Source organism: Rhopalosiphum maidis, chromosome 3 (assembly GCF_003676215.2).
Source record: "Rhopalosiphum maidis isolate BTI-1 chromosome 3, ASM367621v3, whole genome shotgun sequence".
In the NCBI taxonomy this organism is placed as follows: Eukaryota; Metazoa; Arthropoda; class Insecta; order Hemiptera; family Aphididae; genus Rhopalosiphum; species Rhopalosiphum maidis.
In genome coordinates, this window is record NC_040879.1 from 67,587,242 (window position 1) to 67,608,716 (window position 21,475).

General features: G+C 27.2%; 1 protein-coding gene across 1 annotated transcript; it reads left to right on the forward strand.

Annotated features, from left to right (window-relative positions):
• The first annotated feature begins 1,548 nt into the window (after nt 1–1,548).
• On the forward strand, nt 1,549–12,687 carry LOC113558084 (uncharacterized protein KIAA1841 homolog). The gene is made up of 11 exons (XM_026963600.1): nt 1,549–1,625; nt 3,473–3,643; nt 4,420–4,530; nt 5,240–5,457; nt 6,939–6,997; nt 7,091–7,244; nt 8,792–8,935; nt 9,043–9,196; nt 10,387–10,535; nt 10,627–10,719; nt 12,671–12,687. Exons 1-11 carry the CDS (start codon nt 1,549–1,551, stop codon nt 12,685–12,687), a joined length of 1,347 nt encoding a protein of 448 aa, XP_026819401.1.
• The last annotated feature ends 8,788 nt before the right edge of the window (nt 12,688–21,475 follow it).

Genomic DNA, 21,475 nt, shown 5'->3' on the forward strand with positions numbered 1-21,475 from the left:
TGTAAACGTTATTTTTGTGTATGAACGAAATGTGAACCCGTTATCCTTCCACTCGAGTACGTACGGTCAAGTGTGGTAATCTCGACGACAAATGTTGATATATTTCGATAAAACATAAAAAAATAAATAGGCATAACAAATTAGTATTATTGTAATGTACAATATTATACACATTTAACTTGTTAAATAACGTGTTCACCAGAAAATATAAATTTACAAGACACGAGTTTGATATTAATAATTCATAACAAATTCAAGTTTAAAATAGATGGCTTGCGTTCGATATTATTGCCAGCAGTAGACGTATAAAAAACAAAATAATATGGAGCCTTTGAACACACGCTAATGACCATTCGTTAACAGTTCTTTGTTGTGCTGACCTTTTTATGTTAAAACAGATGGACCGATAATAATAACATGTTTAAAACCTTCTCGTTATTAGATGAAATATAATAATATACAATACGTATAATATTATATTCATTCTGCAATAATATATACATAATATACCTACCTAATTATATAATTATATATTATTTATTTAATACGACTGTGTTATGAGAAATAAGTAACAAGTAGTCTTAAACGAATCATAATTAATGTGAACGATTAAAATAACTGTTTTCAAAATACGGTTCGTCTGAAATATTGTTGACAAACATAATGTAAATATTTGTATGAGATATAAAGACTTTTTTTTTTGAATATTTTCATTAAAAAAATAACATTATTTGCACATTATTTTGATCACCGACTTAAATACAGGTAGTCTAAAAAAATAACTATTTGTGTAAAAACTAAAATGTTTATATATTCATATTTGATAAAAAAAATTGTAATCGGTTACGATGTAATGTATTGCAATTTTTGACCAACGATCTACGACATTTCCAATATCATATATTTTTGTTTGATTATTAGTACTATCTCTCAGCTGCAACATACAAATAATATATATTATTATTATTATTTATTGACATTTGGCATTTAAATGAAACCCCATCGGGTAATAGGTATTTAGAATATTTCTTATGCAAATACTATAAGTTATCAACTGAAAACTATTTTTATACTAATAAAATGTGTTAATTATTATAAAATTAGATTCACGTATATTTAAAAATGTTAATATTATTTGCAATAAATATTTCTCTTTAAATTCCAATAAATATATTACACTTTATCAAATAACACGAAACTCTTAATTGATTCCTATTAATTTTAATATACATGTTAAACACTATTAGTAGTACATGTCTGATGGTTATATGTTGTATGCTTGTATCCGTACATGCAATAGTATATGTTGTTTATATACTTCGAACGCGATTGCTTATATTTTCATTTAATTTTTAAATGACAAATAAAATTTATTATAATAATTACTTATAGTTATTGACTATTATAATTATGTATTTAATGTATTGGCTATAGGGAACAATTTACATAGCAACCAAAAGATATTAAGAAGAAAAAAATTGATATAATTTTTAAAATTTAAAATTTAAAATTTTTTTAGTTCAATAAGTTTTCAAAATTTTTGATGAAATGGAGGAGTTACCAACAAAATTGAGTACAGATACGGTTGAAACAGAACTATTTATTAACTCGTTGAATCGTCTAATGTAGGTATCGAATGCAATTTAATTACTTTTACGTTCATAATAAAAAAAAAAAACATAATACAATAATATGAGAATTAAATATTATTTCATAAACCAATTTACGTATAAACATATTTATTTAATTTTAGAATAGTTATTATTCATCACATAATCTCAGTATGCTACTGCTTTCGCGAAGAGAGCAGAAGATAATAATTATTTATTACATTAGAAGAATATGATCATATAAATATTATACTTTATACATAAATATTGCATAATATATTATAATATTACATTAATAAATAACAACATACAGAGTAATTCGCCAAACACGCTAATTTTCAAATACTTAGATTTGTATACCAATTTAAGAAGAACTATCCTTTATAAACTTTTAATTTATTTCATTTAAATCAATTTAGAGAACCAAAAAGAAAATAAAAAATGGCAAAGCTATACAAAACCAGTTTTTTCAATTTTTTTATTTTTATTTCCATTGTATATTTTTAACAGATATTTAAATCAGTATTTGGTTTAGTTTTCAAAGTACTGTGAAACCTGTGTAATATAGAAACAGTTAAGACTGGCTATTTTTTCCGTTTTAGACAGGTTTCCAAGTGATACAGGTAAAAAAAAATTATAAAATTATTACATGTATTTTATACTTACACATTATGTACGTATTATATTATTTTAGTATTAAGGATTTTTGTATGCTTTACTTGAATTGCTTACTTTTTTAAATGTGATTAATATTTTTAATTTTGGGTAAAAAAATACTTTAACATTTGATAAGATTTTCCTCATAAGTTTATTTACTAACAATTAAAAAAAAAATTGCAAATTCACAAAATGTATTTATGAGTGATTGATATTCGAAGTTCAATAATATAGATGAAACGACTTCAAAAATATTGGTCGCCGAGACACAAAACATTCGATACTTCAAAATATTTAGTATGTTTATAGTTCTCATTTAATTGAGTATAAGAAGTGTTAAACCCTGCAACTAGCTTTTAATTCGTCACGGCAACGTTGTACAAGATTAGTTAGTACACCATAAAATATGATTTTATAAAAATATAGGCTGACAGATTATGCTCAGAATCATTTTTCCTATGCAATGATTTATCATTGAATTCAAATTTAACTCATTCACTGCAGTAATCTATTCAATAACAAGGTACGTTCAACGTTTATTGTGTAACAAAGTGGTTACTTAACTACTTTTTTTTTAATTCGAATTTTTAAGCCGATTATATTTTTGAAAACGTTGATGGCTCTAAATCAAAATTTGAACGAGTAGTTTCTAAGTTATTAAATTGCATGTCGTATGCGTACCTAATAATCATTATGACTTAAAGATTTTATATTAAATTTAATATAAAATGAATGTAATAATTATTAATTGATACAGTTCTTATAAACTATTACACTAAGTCCTAAGACAATCTTTACAAACCATAGTATAATTGTAATCAATTTCCATAGTTTTTAAATCATAGCCGACGTAGATATTATCTTTAAAGCTATTATCATGGACTCTATTGCTTAATTCAGAACTTACTCATTCAAATGTTTATATATATATATCAACGTTTTAGAAAATATAATCAGCTTAACAATTTACGTTAAATTATATATCTTCGAGAATTTTAAAGTACGGCCTTTAAGTAAAAATACGATTTACAAAAATCGGAAATGGAATAAATTCATTATTAAAGGAAAAATGGGAAATGTAAGTGAATCGCCCCGTGTATGTTAATTATTATTTTGTGATAAACTCCTAATTATTTATTTAATTGTGATCTCTGGACTGGCCACTCGTGTTTTTTCGGTTGATGTTGTGATGAATAACATTGCAGGAACGATTATGACGATGAAACTTCCAACGATTCTGCCGACGATACCAATACGAATCGACTGACACTTACGGACCAAACACAATCGTCATTCACAAACCTCATCAACGACCTGCTCAAAACCAATCCTAATGCCGAGTACGGACATTTCGAGTCTTACGCCAACGCCATGTAGTGAGTTTATTCACTACATAAAAAAAAAAAAAAAAAAAAACGGCGTGCGCCGTTCACAGTCAATCCGACACGAAAATATATTATAATTAAGGCCAACACTTGTATGCATTTGCATATTTTTATTGATTGGTCAAAAAATTGCTAGTTTATACCAACATTTGTTTCATAACCTAACAACGCTGTATAATATAAAATTTTACATATTTTTGCATACTATGTGGTATTTTTGCATTTTCAGGACATTTTTTAGGATTTTGTACATTTTAAGAGCATAATATTTATGATTTTTAAGACTGGACAAATCAAGAATCGCTAATTATTTATTTCACTCATAAAAATCTCTATGGATAATTGAACTTATTAATTAGAAATAGGCAAGATAACTAATCTTAACCTATAACCGGAAATGTCCAATTGGAATTGGTATTGCCAAGGTGGTTATATATCCACATTGGGTATTGCATAACAATATCATATAATAAATACGTAATAATATATTCTATCGTACCTACCGTACTCTTCAGTCGTGCGTTAATAAATCGATAGATGATTTTAAAATGCTGAAATAAAAAACTTCTGACATTTTTTTTTAGAGCACAATATTTTGGTAATTTTTAGGGCATAACTGCGTTCATATAATCATATTTTATAGGTTTATAGTATAATATAAAATTGTTTGCCCTAATTATATTGTTTTATTTTTATTTTTATCACTGTTTGTTTTTTTTTTTTTTCATTCTGTTTTATGACGATCGCGTCCCGTCGCCTGCGTGTAGTTGCCATGACTGTCAGTTGATGCTGTGGCCAAAATACGTTTCCCAAATCCCGTGTAAGGTGCCCGAGTTTATCGTGGAACAAGACGGTACCGTGACCTACATACACACTAAGTAATCCGATGGTGGGAGGGGGCAGGAGGGCGATCTGTGTTGGGCGAGGGTGTTTCCAATACCACAGAGTGAAGCAACCACTCCGACCTGTGGGGGTTCTATAGCGGGGCCGGACTTCAATTTATCGGTTGTATAATGCGAATAACACCAGTGCTCGCGTGCGTCGACGAGCGACAAGTTGCGAGTAATTAGCGGGAAGAAAATATCTCTCTAGAAAAAATCAGAAATCGGAAATTCAAAACCTCGACTGGCATAACAACTATTCGTTATAATAGTCTGTACGTTTTATGCATACCATTCGCACGAATATTGTTGGAGTACGCAATATTTGTGATGTTTAATTACACCATTTCTTTCAACGCACTATTTGAAATTATTAAAATATTGAGTGTTAATAATTGATAAAAAAAAAACCAATTTATTACACTAACTTATTACTTTCCCGTTTTGAAAATTACGAACAAATAATAATATTTTTAAAAAAATTCAGATGAAATATCGTCTGACTATATTTTCTTATACTTCCATTGAAAACAACGATCTAGAATCAAGAGATACCATTGGATTTAATAATAAATTATAATTGATGATTTTTTAGTTTACTTATTAACAGTTTCCGTAATATTACCCCCCTGAAACTATCATGCGTGTCCGGCCCCGTGCAATCGCAGTTATAATCACTGAATGAAAATCTGTGCGATTTGATTAGATGCGAAAAACTGGACTTGTCAAAATACATACATTCCTTAGCCGAAGAATCTGGAAGCTGGGAAAAAACGTACTGGCATTTATGGTCGGAATGTCATTTCTTATCTTGCACCGTGTGTAAATTACAATATCCGGTGAGGAACTCGGGTATGTGCCTGTACCATCCGGAGAAACCCGAATACTTTCCGATCGGAGATTTGGGCTTGGAGCAACCCATAGGTATAACGAATTACGTATTTTATTACAATAATAATATAAACATTTTTATAAAATATTGTTTTGAATAATTTTAAAAAATTTTTTTATGAATTTAATTTTTTCTTATGTTTATTAATGTGTATGTATATTCAAAATAAAAATAAATCCACGTTCTCTCACCTCAATCAAGTCCCAAAGAAGCCCCCTGGTTGGAGTAAATTATTATATATTAGTACTACTTAGTTCGAAACATGTTAATTTTATCAAGTAAAATTTATTAAGTTAATGAATAAAATTATTAGTTTTTTATAAAGTTTTTTTTTTTTACGTCTGTTTTAGCATCAAATAAATCAGTAATAACTACTACATTTCAACTATCTATTATTCTCTGATATTAAATGAACACTTAAAATTTATCAAAGATGGACTTTAATTCATCTACCGTAAATAAAATAAAAAATATTTTTTTATTTAATAATCAAAAATATAAAACAATAAAATACCTATACATCTTACATTTAAGTAAATTTTTCGACTTGTTTGTCGATTATGCGAATTATAATCATAGTCAAAATTATAATAATCTATTATCGGCATTATTTAACCTATAGCAACGTGAGATTTCTTTCCACATACTTCAGCTTAAATGCCTCATTTTATTTTTGTTAACATTTCAAAGTTATGATTTATGCTTAGAAATCTCAGAAAGTAATTGATTTTCACGTCTTGTGAATATTAATATAAATAATTCATTTAACCGTGAAAAAACGTTAAATATGTTTTTATGTGTTGAATATCTAACCCAAAACTCATTTCTTGGAATACAATTTATGATTTCCTCTTCTTGTTATACAGTTCGCAGTCCTCAGTAATGATCAAAGAGTATCAATATTATTGTGTATTAAAACACCCCGTTTAATATATATTTTAGAACTACGGGCTTTTACTTGTTGTTAGTTAAATGTTGAATTTAAATAATTTAACTCGCGTTAATAATAATTGTTAAAAACAAATCAATTAACTGCAGTCATTTCGGTAGTTTTGTGGTATTGTATAGCATAATATTGTATTCACGTTAAGTCATAATGAACTCCCGTCGGTGATATTTATCGCCAACGGACGATCGGAATTATGTATAATATATTTTGAACATATACTATAACTTATAAGTGTACGTTGTATACTCAAAATAACATTACAAACATGAGAATTATACACAATTTTTAATTAATTATTTATACACAAAAAAGTTATATTTTAATTAATACTTATCCTTTTAGTAACTGACAAAACATGGGAAACTGGAATTTCTATATTCCACATCACCCACATAAAAAAATATACACATTAAAATTCAATAGTGCACAAATAAAATTTCCTGGAGTAGTTATCACAGTCACTACCAAATAATTGTTTATCTCATTAGCTATATTATTTATTTTCAATTAAAGTCAAAAAAAAATAAAAATAAATGTATCTTATTATTATGTATTTGAATACAGGCCGTTATCCGTGTTGTGGTGAAAGAGCTTTCCGATTTGAACTGGTGAAAAATCCTTTCGTAAGATAACTTACTATCAGTACTTTATTGTTTTAATTTCAACATATTGTAGTAAGTAAGATAATGTTTTATTTCAGTTTTTTTTTATTTTAGGGTTGTAAATACCGTATGCACGTACCGAATAAAAAAAACCTATTCTGTCAACATATCATGAATTTGGTGTGTAGTAATATGGAAATGACTGTGGCGAGCCCTCCTGCGTTGAATCACGAAAAAAAAATCATGAAATTCGTATGTTTGGATCCTGGTAAATTTAAGATCATGTTATTATTATGTTAAATATTATAAAAGTAAAATATTGTTTATATTATTATAAACAGCTAGAGTCTCTGGCGTTCAGAAAAATTGGCGGTGTGCATAATATATGTCTAATATTCCTATATACAATTGTTACGATAAACTTCTCCAAAAGTTCATCATCTGCCAATAATATGAATACTTATGTTTTATCAATAATATAAATGTATATTCAACTCAATACGTTTTAAAACAAATTACATATTTAATTTTATAATTCATTATTTTCAAATATGAGAATTGTTACAACCCGACTTTAAGTGTCTTCGATATCTCTAACCGCCTACCAAGCTCTCGTGTCCATCTCCCTGGTATGTGGTATTTTTCAATGAGATTGGTGGTTATAATTATAACGATTAATCTATGTGGATTTCACTATATAATTTAGTATTCTAGTTGATCCGTTTATTTCTGGTGAATACCTGAGGTTATCCTTTCCCCGTTTATTTATTAAGTTCACACAATGGACGCTACGTCCTTCACACTGTCCTTAATATAGTTATATATAATTGCCTAATTATTTGTGTCATCGTACCTTTCGTGTGTGAGTTATATACTTAAAATCATAAGTATAGGTTACACTAGGGTGATCATTTTTAAAAAATAAAATAATAGAGCAGTTGTTATACCCCCCCCCTAAAAAAAAAAAATTATTAATACTTTACCCTTTTGAGTTATTAACCTAAGCTAAAAGTGTTCAAATGTTTAGGAATATTTATTTTTTTATTATAATTAATCAACACAATGTTGCATTTCAAAACTTATACAATTTTTTTTAAACAATTAGGAAAATTTTCTTTTAATTATTAAACTCTATTGTTAATTTAATTGTTCTTTATCATGAGCCCTTGATTCTTGTTTTACTGTTATCTGTTATTTATAAATTTGGTTATAATACTATTTTAGATTTATTCCATAGATCGATTTATTTTAAAAATGCAATGAAATAATATGTTAAAACGGAACCGTCTTATAAAAACTGGATAAAAAGCGTCCCGTTCGAAGGTTTTCGGGACAACGGGACATGATGATTAAAAAGGGGACAATCTTGTTTTGTACGGGACGTCTGGTCATCCTACACCATATTATACTAGCATCACAATATCCATGCTAATACGACTTTATATATTTTTATTTAATTTGTTTAATACCAATAATTTATTAACGACTCAAGTTGTTACAAATCAAAATAATTTTAAAAAGTTAGTCTATAGTCTTCACATAAAATATTTAAGCTAAAGCTATCTAAACCTTTTTGACAATTAATGATAATGCGGCGTTTTGGATAGGCAATTTCATATCACCGTGCATTTTTTCCGATAAAATAATACATAAGAATTATAATAGCTTGAGATATAACGGCAATGATGCCAAACAGCGCTAACTAATAACTCGAATAATATTTAAATACACCTTCATAATACACAAGCAATCTACGAATGCATAATTTACTAATATTTTATATTGATAACTATTTAATAGTATTTTATTTTACAGGAATAAAAAGACAAAATCATCAACATTGGTGGACAAAATTGACGTTTGGAACAAATGGTTATATATACCAGCCAATGATTTCTTTAGGGTATAACTTTCTAAACTGCCAAAAAAAAAGGAAAAATTGGAAGGAATTAAATAAAAGTTAGCAGATTAAAACCATATTAAATTATAATGATTTGAAAAGTGCAAACTATTCATGTTTATATTGTACCATAGCGTGTGTGTGTTTATATTCTATACTTATATAGGAAGGATAAAAAATTTTTTTGAACTAAAGAAGTGGATGAACAATAAGCCATCGAACATAAATCCACCATCTAATAGCTCAATAATTTTTAAAGAGAGTCCAGAAATCACTTCTCAAATGTCAAGTGATAACAGCAACAAGGATTTAACAACCCAGTACCTACTTACGTTATACGTTAATATAATACAACCTAATGATAGTAAAAACATTGTTTAAACACTGAAAATTATATTTCTGAATCATAATACGTAAATGTATGATGATAATTAACAAAAGATATTTTTTTTAAAAAACTATTTTTAAAAAGTTGTTTTGAATAATCACCAGTATAAGCAAATTCTTTTAAAACAATCTAATAATTGTAATCACTAAAATATAACCAGAACTCAAAAGAATTCTTTTAAGTCATCTATTTTGGGAATGACAATAGATCATTGAATGGATAGAAAAGATTATTTGTTTATCAATAATAAAACTAAAAATATTGTTAAAAAAACATGCCTATCAAACGATTTTCAAACTATATATTTAAATTCATTTAACTTTAACTTCGGTACACAAAGTATTTTTCCACTGGTTGCGCGTGTAAGACATAAAAAACATAATATTCATTTATAAAATCAAACTCTCTAACTCTAATTAAAGTCAAGGAACACACCCTTGTTAATTACTTTTGTTTATATATATAACAAAAATGTTGATAACTTTATAATCATATAATTGATATTATGGAATGTTGTTGACAGTTATGGGTTTTGTTTTAAATTTTTTTCATAATAATAGTTTAATTCAAAACGTACGAATGAAAAAACAATAAATCTTCAAACATCATCAGAGTGATGTGACAAACGTTATTAAAACTAAATTATTTCTCAAAAAATCAACCATCATTCAAAATATAATTGTGACGTTAATAAATTTAAGTTTAATGATTTTGATAAATTATATTAAATTGCGTTTTTATTAAAAAAAAATTCATGTTTTTGAAGAATTTACCGTTAGTAATAATTATGATTAAATATTGTTAAATACTATGTTACATTATATTATATTTTTTGTTCAAACCAAAATAAGGATCTAGTATAAAAATGGTTAGAAAATTGTATGTAAAATAAAAAAACAAAATGTAATTATTCCCATGAAAAAAAAAATAAATTAGAAATATTCATATTATGTTTTTCATTCTGAGAAATGTAAATTTCACGTTTATGGTCATGTTTTATCGTTAATTTTAAATGCAGGATTTCATGAATTTTTTTACCAGTTTATCAGTACATTAAATATACAGTCTTATCTATAATAGTATTATGTTTGGGATGCATATTAAAATACTCGTGGTTTTTAGAGGGAGTTTTTGGAAAATTCATTCACCGATGATTTCCATCCAGGATTCACAAAGAGAACAAGATAGCCTTATATTCGATTTACTTACAGTAAAACTCATCAAATCGAGAAAAGGAGAAAAAGGTTCACCTGGAAGTTCCGACCAACTCAGTAAGTTTTTACCTAGGAAATTGTAACATCCACTGCATTTGTCTTATAATAGTGTACAAACAATTTTTTTTCTCTTTTTGCTTATACGAAGGAGACAGTTATACGCTAGTTCGTGAAAATATGCTAGCAAAAATTGAATCACACGTCAGACCCTCGACTATTAAATCTACAAAATTGTTTCACGGTAATAATTTGTATAATACGATAAAAAATAACTGCTCTGATTGCACAGTAGGTATCGAAAATACTTCATTATTGAGTAAGTCACTCAATTAAAATGAAAATCGAATTCAATGATACGATCTATTGCATGTGCAAAATGATCCTGCAATTCCTGCATACAGAGATCTGCGGTCTATAATACCACTAAGCGTATTTCATTAATTAAGTTATTTTATTAGAAGAAAAGTGATAAATTGAATACATATTTCGTAAAAATATTGCATTTATTGTATTGGTAACAATAACATTTAATTATTATGATAGAATATGTATTTATATAATATATTATTATTGTTATTAACGTATCCGTCAATACCTTCAACAACAGTGTAAATCATAAGTTTATAATATAAATTAACAATAACATAAAATTAATTGAAATGTTTTGAAAGTATATTTTTTACATTGTGTACATAAAATATAATGATACAGTAATACACGTATAACTTTAAATCTCTACGAAAAATATTTAAAAAAAATAAATAAATAACCTAAGTACCAGATATTCTTCGTTTGAATATCTCATTTGGTCAACATTTAAAATTTAAATGTTTATATATTTTAACATATTTTTTAAATGTTTTTGAGCTATTTAGAGATATTTAAAATCGTCCAATCTTTTTTTCAGCTTTTCATAAGTCAAAATGATTACTGCATGCTAAAATTAGCAAAAAACATATAGGTACTCATAATATTTTTTAAGTGATTGAATTTTGAATTTTACAAATTTCGTAAAATATTGAAAATCTTCAAATTATTTTGTAGTTATAAATTCAAAAATATGTTTCTTTTTATATCTAAGATTTAAACATTTAATATCACCTATACCAGTAGTAAAAAAAAAATTTCTTGAATATTTCTTGATTTTTTCCCATAAAGTAACTCAAATAATTTTTAATATTTTATAGATACTTTGACATAATATTTATTATATTATACTATTATACTATTGTAGTAATTAAATATTAATAATATAATAAATGCAATATTTTCAGAAAAAATTAAATCAATCTACACTAATTGTTATTTACAACTAGTTTTTTACAACCATACTAACAGTAAATTAAATTGTATACTTTAATATAAATCTCAAAAAATATAACATGAAATAAACTTAGCTAACATTCCGTCGTTCAAAATCGTTATTTGTATTGAATGATTTATCATTAAATTCAAGTTTAACACATGCATCACAATTTATAATAACCCGCAAAGCGGTATCTATTTGCCAATTTTTTTTTACATTTAGCCTTCTAAAGTACCAACTAAATCTAATTGTTACAAGAAACGTAATTTCACCCTCATAGTTGAAAATTTAGTGCAATATTATTACATAAGATAGGTAATATAGTTAATATAAATAACCAAGTTTGACATTCAAAAACTTTTTTAGATATTTTAAACAATAAATAATTTTTTTTTTTATATATTTTATATACAAAAACTTAAAAAACTTATTATATGTTAATTATAGACAATTTAACTTTAGAATTTTTTTTCTTGTGTTGAAGTGTTAATATAAATATTTATTATGACTTATGAGTCAAAATGAATAAATATATTACAAGATTCTACTTAAATTGTTTATTTAAAAATGTATAAAATGTATAATTTTTATTGCTTAAAATACAAGGTTCCTCACAAATAGTTATTACTTAAACCGCCTTAAACCCAAAAATGTAAAAACTCATTCACAAAGTTGATAAATATAGATTTATTTAAATTCATCGATTTTTCAACTATAAATTTAATCTTTAATCATTACTCATTATAGTTTCTTTTTGCCCAACTTTTCATACTAAAATACATTATTTTTATTAGAACGTTTGCATAGTTTAAAGATTTACATTAAATAACAAAAAAAAAGGTTTTTTCTACATAAAAATAATAATAAGTGTTTATTGTATTTTCAGACAAGAAAAGGAAATAATATCAGCTATACAAATTATCAATATATTTTCAAAAACACATGTTTTGAGGTACAAAATTTAATAAATTATATACTTTTCACTGTACGCATTCGTTTAATATATTTTAACGGAGTAAAAAAAAATAATCAAAAATACTTAAATAACTTACCTAACGATTTACAGTAACACGAGAGATTTTATTAACTCAACGATGAAGATAAACGACAGCACATTGAAGGTATTATGAAATTATAGCTTATCTTTTTTGAAATCTATAGACACCAAAACCGCAAAACCGTAAATTTAGCACTACACATAGGCAGTCTTTTTTGGGGGAAAAACGATATCTAACTGATGAGATACTGGTTTGAAAATAATTGTATCAAATGACCGGGTCGTAGATTTATACTGCTTCGTATTCAGTTTGGACTATATATTATGATGGTCTACATTAGTATTTATTATATTAAAAAAATGCAATACCTACGTAGATGACAACATTTTGGTAACACTTGACCTACAAGCTATGCGTCATATTATTGAACTCAGCACGGCACAATAGTTTCAGTAAAATGTATGGTTCATAACAACAACAAAAAAATGACATAAACAAGATGATTGATTTAGTAGTGATTCGTGTAAATTTACGTTATGTACGTACATCCGCAACGGGTTTTTGTGTTGCTTTTTCGCATATTTTCAGGCGTTCTAAATTAGGTATCACTTATTGTGCAGGTACCCACTAAACTTGGGTAATAATATTTTTTTAAATAACAGTCAACAGACGAGGAATGTGTTGGTTTAATAATGATGTCTTTTTTTACCATTGTTAATCTGTTTATGTATTCGTTGTATCAGTCACGTCAGGTTTTAGAGCAAAAAATTTGCATTATATTTTGTTGCTGTGCAGAAACGAATAATCAAAGCGACTTTTATAGTTTTATCACGAATAAGATTAGATCAACAGAATATTTATAACTTAGACTTCTTCATACTTAATCATATATTAGGCAGTATAACAAACAGATACATCACACTATAATTTAATAATGTAAAAAACGCGCACAATTAAAGGCGTGACGTGCAATAACAAACAGTGGTGGAATAATAATAACGCACATACCCCAAACATAAAGAAAAGAAACCATTGAGCGATATCCAAAACACTAACATGTGCGAATACACGTCGGTCTATTGTAGTGTCCAATATAACACATCTATATCAATTAATACGTCATACTACACCTACACACCTGTCGGTTGTCGTGACGCTGCTGACGGTGTCTCTTAGAAAGGCTACACAACCTCCGAACGAATTCACGTCGGTTCTGTCGAGATTTCACCAATAGCATTTAAAATTACCTAAGCGTATTAATATTAAATACCGATATTGCGCTAGTTTAAAATGTTGGGGTTTATAGACCGATAAAATATTTAAGAATTTCATTTTTTTTTTTTTTTAACAAAAACCTAAAATAACTGTTGACTATAAAATGTATGACGATAGTATTTACCTAATGCTATAGAGACCGCGATGACCTTGAAATTACCTCCAAATCTAACATTTTTCACTTTTATCGATCAAAGTAGTATACTGCAAGTAATAAGAACATTAAAGGATTTCTAATTAGATCTACTTCATCGTTTAAAAATATTCGCTGTCCTCCGTCACAGACTGTCTGAATATTATTTTGTGTTCTAGTTAGTCCGTTATGCGCTTATTAGTATTAAATTCATTTTTTTACTTGCCAATTTAAAAAAATTGAAAGAAGATAATTTAAGATTCGTAAGTCATATTTATTTAAAAAAAAAAAATTATAATAATAAGAATAACCACTGTACTTTAATTGAAGTCGAAAATGACCTCAACTTCAAACCATTGTCTGACTGCATACAAACTTAGTCTCAAAAACCTTTTAATCGAGTCTTGGCCTTGGGTTAGGTCACGCATGTACTAATTGAGTCCGTTACACCATTACTCTCGCCCTACCTTTTTACCTGAAAAAAACCCACCACGATTGCGCTCCGACCTATAACATAGGTATTTGTCCTTTCTGACAATTTTACCAATATCCAGCCAGACTTGGTTAACTCGAAGTCGACGCTAAAAGTTCGAGTTAATCAAAAATGACTGTATTTTTCAATTTTTATTTTTTTTTCACCAACGTAGTTATGCATATGCCATGTAGTTATACATACTGGAAAAATAAATTTATGAAAAAAAAAATATGCCAAATGTCTATAACGCCAATAAGGGCAATAAGACCAATATAAATATTATAGGCTCGGACCTATATGTGAAAAGGTAAGTCAAACGCAATCGTGTTACGCACGTGTTCTGAGTCCTGTCAAACTTTAAAAAACTATATCTCCCTTATTTTCATTTTTACAGACTTAAAAAATGTTTTATTTATGTTTAATATTATAATATATTTTAATATTTAGCTATAATATAATATAAATAATTTAGTTGTTACTTGTGTGTAATGAAATAAATATATAGGTAATGATAATATTACGTTTTTATATTGGTAAAAATGTGTGTGATAAGCATTGTATAAAATTATATCAACGATATCACGTAATTATGTCCAAATACGTAAATAATTGTGATTGGTTTTTTATTTTACTCGGAACAATCTTCGGACTCAATTATTAGTTTAGTACACTTATATGATTTCCCAACCATGGACTCAATAATTATTATATTATTTTTCACCGTTTGGGTATTGGGACTCAATTAGTATACATCGTGATATCTATTACTTAGAAAAATATAGATATTATACATAATTATTAGTAATTACCTACATCAGTGCTATTCCAGATATGTCCTTCTTCCCATACTACAATACTCTTAATTAATATTTTTTAAATTTGAAATTATCTTGATACACATATTTTGTATAAAGTGCATAATAATAAATAAATATTCGTGGAATTAGATTTTGGTACCAAGTAATTTCGATTGTTTGTTGTCGGGTGTTTACAAAGTTGTACGAAAAAATGTAGGTATTAAAATGTTATGTTGACCCTGGTCGGCTTATAGAGATCTGTAAACTGTAGTGCGATTTAAAAGTTAAATTACTAATAACAACTTACATGTTTTATATAATATTTTTATTGATAAATCGCTTAAACGATGAAGACAGTCGACTTTATCATTGACATATTATTTTATACGAGAAAAATAATGTTTAATAATAATAATTAAAATTGTATAGTCTTGATAAAGTTATAATATACCTATTATAATAATTCAATGAATGTTTGTGACGTTCGACCGACAATATTACGTGCTCCCATTAACGTGCCACGCTTCCAATTACGACTAATTTCAACCTTGGATGACTGACTTATGGTTAGAACTGTTGTATTATTCCTAAATTTCAATGTGTATTATAAGTAACGCATTATTCAATCAAATTATTGTATTATAAATATTATTATTTATTTCCAATAGTTAGATTAAGAAGGATTTCTACGAATTTTTATGTCGGGCACTGGGTCAACTAATTATTTCTTCACTGTACATTTCAGAACGGTTATCGTGGGTCAACAACCGGCACACAAGCATTCGCTATCACAAACGTAATAACTAATAATATTATAGTGTGAACGCTAATGCTATCGGATAACGAGTTATTATGTAACCCCGGGGCCACTACACGCAGCATATTGTTGAACTCACACGCATTGGTTTCGTCAAATAGAGAGATACACTAATTTTTTTCCACGAGTATCGTGCTTATAATACACGACCCCACCACATAGGTACGCTTACCCCAAAAAGAAGAGACCAAAAAAAAAAAAAAAAGTTCGATTATCACCTTTAGGGATCACTTCACTGCCATTAATCAGGATTTTATACGTGTGGTATGCGATTCGCTTCTGTTTTTGAGTTTGTTCAACTTACCTTAGGGCTTTGAGGTATTTATGACTCCTGTAGTCCTGTTGAATGTAAGGTATTAACGTATGGTGCTAAATTGATGCAACTCTCACCGATATTATCAAAAATAAAATACATATATTTTTAAAATGCACGATATAAGCAATATCGATTAGAATGAAATTAAACAGGTAATGGAAACTAAATTTGACATTTATGATTAGGCATGATTAGAAAATCCCAAAGGTTATGACGGACACAAAAAAACAGCACACATATAATTTATTGTAAAATTAATACAACATCTCGCTGAGAATCTTAAATTCAAATGTTTAAGTAATAATAGTTAGGTGACATCGAACGTGTTGTGTACTTAACTTTATCCTTAAAATAGAGAAAAAATCAAACAATAAAATTTAGTTACAACTTAAAATTTAAATGAAATTGACAAAAAAAAGAAATTCAGTGGTTTATATTTATTTTTATAGTTCAAAAATTATTACTGATTAAATTAATATGTATTTTTGAAGTGAAAAAAATCATGTCGAAGAAATGTATACACCTTCAAAAATTAAATAATCAATAGAATATACAATCTACCAAAATGCATCCTAAATCTCAATTTGTAAACATTTTTACTAGAACTGTGTTTTTTACTATTTGGTCATAGTCTAATACATTTAAATCATTTGAAAACTTCAATTCATCAAAAACTAGGCCTAAAAGTTGTTGAACATTTTTAGATAATAGGTAATAGTATACCAAAAAGACACCACCACAAGTGAACGATTCTTATCATCTTCCTAAAATGAATTATTTTTTAATATTAGTACTTTGTTGCAATTAATAATTAACAAAAGATTTTAAACAAATTTATAGTATCCTACATCTATTTCGTTTTTTTATTTTGTAATCATCATTGCGAAAATAATTTATTTTTTGAAAGTATTATATAGTAATAATATTATATGGTAAATATATAGCTATAACATAGGTAGTTAAAATATTTTTTATTTTTTAAGAGTTTTTTTAAAATGCTTTAACATTTAATACAAGATTTCTCATAAGTTATTCTTATTACTTATGTTTTTTTCTTATTAGTCAAAAGTGTTTTTAATGTTTTAACCTAATTGGTTTTATATAATCATTTTATGATTTCCCATCAACTCTACCGATGAACCGATGTTTGTATTAATTAAAAATTCCGTAACTTCTGATTTTAAAATCTTGGTTACAGTAATTCGAGTTTTTGTTTGTTAATACTAAATGACACCACGCGTTGAATCTAGTAGCTAAAAATTGTATTGAGGATACATTGCCAACACTTATCGGAAAAGATATTATTATATAATATAGAGGACATTCGATTTTATCATACAGGGATGTATAGCCAGAGGATTTGAAGTGTTGTAATTTGTAGACCTTTCCTCGACATCGTATTATATTCAATGTATAGATTTATTAAAATTACCACACATCCCCTTCCACCCACCATCAATTATACGCTTATTATGTCTACTCCGCCGGGATATTTTATACTACCTAGCTATCAAGAGTGAGTGTCTCAAATACGGCTCTGATCAAGTCAAGGAAAATGCGGATATTTGATCCAACGCACGCCAGTGAAAACTTAGAGATAGTACTAAATTGATTGTAATAATGAAAATCAGATAGCGAAACACAGTGTTATGTCAGATTGTCCAAGAGGATTATTTCAAAGATAAATGAAGGATAGGTATCATGAAACTGACCAGATAATCTCTAGGATGGATAATTATAACTACCTTTGTCATAAACTTATAGATAAGAATTCGGTTATACTTGATATACATTTCAATGATAATTATATGAAAGTATTATAATTTTATTTTATTTTATCTTACCTTAATTTATATTATATTATATTATTTATTTTTATTTTATTTTATCTATTATACTGACATTTATTTCTATTAAAATTAACATTAAGATAATCTGAATATGCATGTTTATTATACGTCTCAATATGCCATAGATACGATAAATAAGATAAATAAATAAATGTGTACCCTTGCCGGCCCCACCATGGATAATTTCTGACTATGTCACTGAACTCGTACACATAAAAGTACCTACAGTTAACAATAATAAATAATTGTTAATTTTTAATTATTTTCATTTATTTTATCGTTGTAAACATAAATAATTATAATGATTACCATATATTAGTAAAATAGTAACAGTATATACTATCATTATATCAAGTCATGTCATCGTCATCTTCCGATGAGGTATAGCCCGTGTTGCTAAATGCTCTGTACAGGTACGGGACTTCACCATTGGGGCCTAGAAAACTTAATATCCAGTCCTCTTCAGATAGCCCCAAATCGATCCCTCCGTTGACGAACGACCAGTAGTGTATAAGGTTCATGTAGACGAACATGTTAACGAATAACTCTATATTATGTACAAATAAAATATCGATTATAAAATATCATATTGGATCGAAATAATATCGTCAACAATAACTAAAATATGTATTATTTTTTCCGATCTTGTGTTATCAAAACTCACTCATCAATTGCAATGCAATTAAAGCGTTATGGTTTCTGAGTTCATTTTTCTTCTTAACTTCCTCTTTGATTGATTTCGGAAGACACATGTTTGATACCTAATATATTACGCCTAATTTAGTTACCGGATGTGAAAAACAAAAACTGGAAAATCGCCGCAGTATAATGTTTCCGAGACAAGTCTGCTACCTATAAATTATATATATTGAATGGTTAATAAAAAAAATTGGTATGTGAAGCGAATAATTGCTTATAATATTTTGATGATTTACAATAAAATATAATAATATGGTATTTATATATACAGTGAAGCCTCCCTTGGCAGGTACCTATTACTAATAGCGAACGATTTCTTGGGAGCCGGGACATTTTCATAACCTACTTTATAATGTAAGAACCTCCGAACAGCAGACGCCTATTAAAAAAAAATCTGAAATAACTGGAATTTTTACGCAAAACCAATACTTGACAAAATCGATTTCCTTGTTTTTAATATTTTCATTTTTCACAAAATATTTGTTAGCATAATATGTTTAACATAATATGAAATAATTTTCTAAATATTTTCTTTTTGAATTATTTATAGACATTTAGGATTTTCAATCTTTTTATTTAAATGCCGACAACATTATTTTGGCTCAAAATGCTTGAAAATTGAATAAAAGATTCCTTATAAGTTATTCATTTACCAAAATTTCATACAAAATGATATAACAATGATTTTAAATTAAACACTTCCATTACAATGGTTCACTCGATACTTACCCACTTTCTTTATCTTTTGATTCTTTTAGAGAGAACTAAATTTCGCATTGGTATTATTTTTTAAATGTTTACAGTAATATTTGAATATTTAATTATATTTTATTCGACAAATTTGTCGATTGCTAAAATACTATAATTAAATTTAACATAGTTTTTCTTTAAAAGATTTACCCATTATGAATTTCAAAAATATGCATTCTCTGAATTAGCGGACACTCTCGGTAACTGACTCTTTATCCGCTAGTCAGAGGTTTCACTGTATATATTAGGCAGTCTTATGACGTCTGCTGTGGTAAAATGTATGCTGTTCTTATTTGCCTTACGTTAAACGATGTTTATAAATACAGTAGAAACCGTTTATAGGTGATGAAATTCTTCAAGGGACTAGTCAAAATCACTTATAAATTTATAATAACCGATTATCATTTTAACCAATGATAAAATAAAATTAAAAACTTAACTATATGTATTATATTTACATAAACATAATATTGTGTTACAACTAATTTTAAATGTATTATGTTTTTATCACTAAGTCTCGTGACGTCAATGAATACAGAAAAAAAATTACATTATTATTTTAAAATTAAATTTACATTGTATTGAAACATTTTTATCTTAGTTTCTATTCTGTTTCTGTTTGTATAAAAATCATACTTATTCATAAATATTTTTCCAATGTAACCAAAAATAACAGTCATGAAATCCGCATAGTCATTATACAAACGTCAAAATATTATTTTATGCAAACTAGTACATATACAAAATAAGAGTTTTTGCTGAGATCTTCAATCTAAGACCATTACACCCGGTTTGTCGTTGTAAACGGTGTCATTACAAAATATGGTTTCTACTGTATACAATTTTAATTGACGGTAATGGTACAATGGAATATTGGCGTACCTAAATGTATACAAGCGATTGACTGTTATTATACACCTACCTGGCTACCTAGTTAGTTGTTTATAGATATGGAGAGAGAGAAAAAAGGTATGATGAGTATCCCATGACGAGAGACATTTACGACGGTATTAATTAGTACAAACACGAGACGCGAGACTGTGTACTTAATTATAATATGATATTATTAATTATTATTCTGTATCAATTGTTTTCCCGTATCGACTGATGCACGCGCGTAAGATGAGACTTGGGACTGTAAATAGGCGGCGGACTGCTACAGACTGTAGCTATCGATCATAAAATATACGACGGCCAGTAAATTGATACATGCAATCATTTTTTTTTATTTTCGATAAGGCACTAATGACGGTATATGATAAACTTAATAGTCAATTGTTGATATATATATATTATATTTTTTATACTCTAGACTCTGTTTTCCGAGCTCTGACTGTAAAATTTAAATAGTCGAATAGTATACACTCTCTAAACTCTCTAATTCCCTTATTTAGACTGTATTAGTATACGGGTTGATCCCTATGCCGTAAGGCAATCATTATATTTCCAAAGCTATTAACGTTTATGAAAATATTTTTTCTCAAATTTTAAGTTTTTAAAAATCAACATTTTTTGAAAATAATAATATTTTTACTATTTGTTATCGTCATCATTAAATATCAATGACAAAAGACATTTTTT

What these genes read in the sequence shown, in the direction of transcription:
- LOC113558084 (XM_026963600.1), top strand. Translation starts at nt 1,549, where the DNA reads ATGGAGGAGTTACCAACAAAATTGAGTACAGATACGGTTGAAACAGAA. An exon ending in GGGCTTGGAGCAACCCATAG is followed by an intron (nt 5,458 to 6,938) that starts GTATAACGAATT and finishes ATTTGAATACAG; the next exon opens with GCCGTTATCCGTGTTGTGGT. An exon ending in TTGGAAGGAATTAAATAAAA is followed by an intron (nt 8,936 to 9,042) that starts GTTAGCAGATTA and finishes ATACTTATATAG; the next exon opens with GAAGGATAAAAAATTTTTTT.